This window comes from Corvus brachyrhynchos, unplaced genomic scaffold (assembly GCF_000691975.1).
Source record: "Corvus brachyrhynchos isolate BGI_N302 unplaced genomic scaffold, ASM69197v1 scaffold115, whole genome shotgun sequence".
Lineage (NCBI taxonomy): Eukaryota > Metazoa > Chordata > Aves > Passeriformes > Corvidae > Corvus > Corvus brachyrhynchos.
In genome coordinates, this window is record NW_008239553.1 from 24,734,434 (window position 1) to 24,734,846 (window position 413).

General features: G+C 58.6%; 1 protein-coding gene across 1 annotated transcript in view; it reads right to left on the reverse strand.

The window, feature by feature from the left end:
• The window catches only part of SNW1 (SNW domain containing 1), a 17,844-nt gene extending 17,705 nt beyond the window's left edge, over positions 1-139 (reverse strand). Inside the window, exon 1 of the mRNA XM_008639631.2 lies at positions 35-139. Coding sequence (XP_008637853.1) covers positions 35-48 — 14 coding nt within the window. The 5' untranslated portion in view covers positions 49-139. The remainder of the gene's footprint in view (positions 1-34) is intronic.
• Between the last annotated feature and the right edge of the window lie 274 nt (positions 140-413).

Here is a 413-nt window from a genome sequence, read left to right on the forward strand (position 1 = left end):
GCCATCACGGCCCGACCGGGCCCGCCGGACCCACCTGGTGAGCGCCATCTTGACCGCCTCCGCCGTCCGCTCGGCAGCCGGGCCGCCGAGGAGGGGGAAGGTGGCGGCACCTGCGCATGCGCCTGGCCCGCAGCGTGGCCTGGGAGTTGTAGTCTGGATAACGCCACTCGCGGCGCGGTGGCGCACGCGGTAGGCCGCAAGGCGTCCTGGAAGGTGTAGTTTTACAGTCTCCCCGTTTATCTCTTCAGCCATCCTGTTCCGCTCCCCTGTGCTGTTCACGCGGTCTCCAACAAGTTCAATAACTTCACAGTTCATCCAGCTGAAAATGTCCAAGTAAAAAGCAGAAAATATAGAGCAAATGCATTGGAATAAAATTTGTTCTGATACCTGCTGCTTAGAAATCATTGAACTGG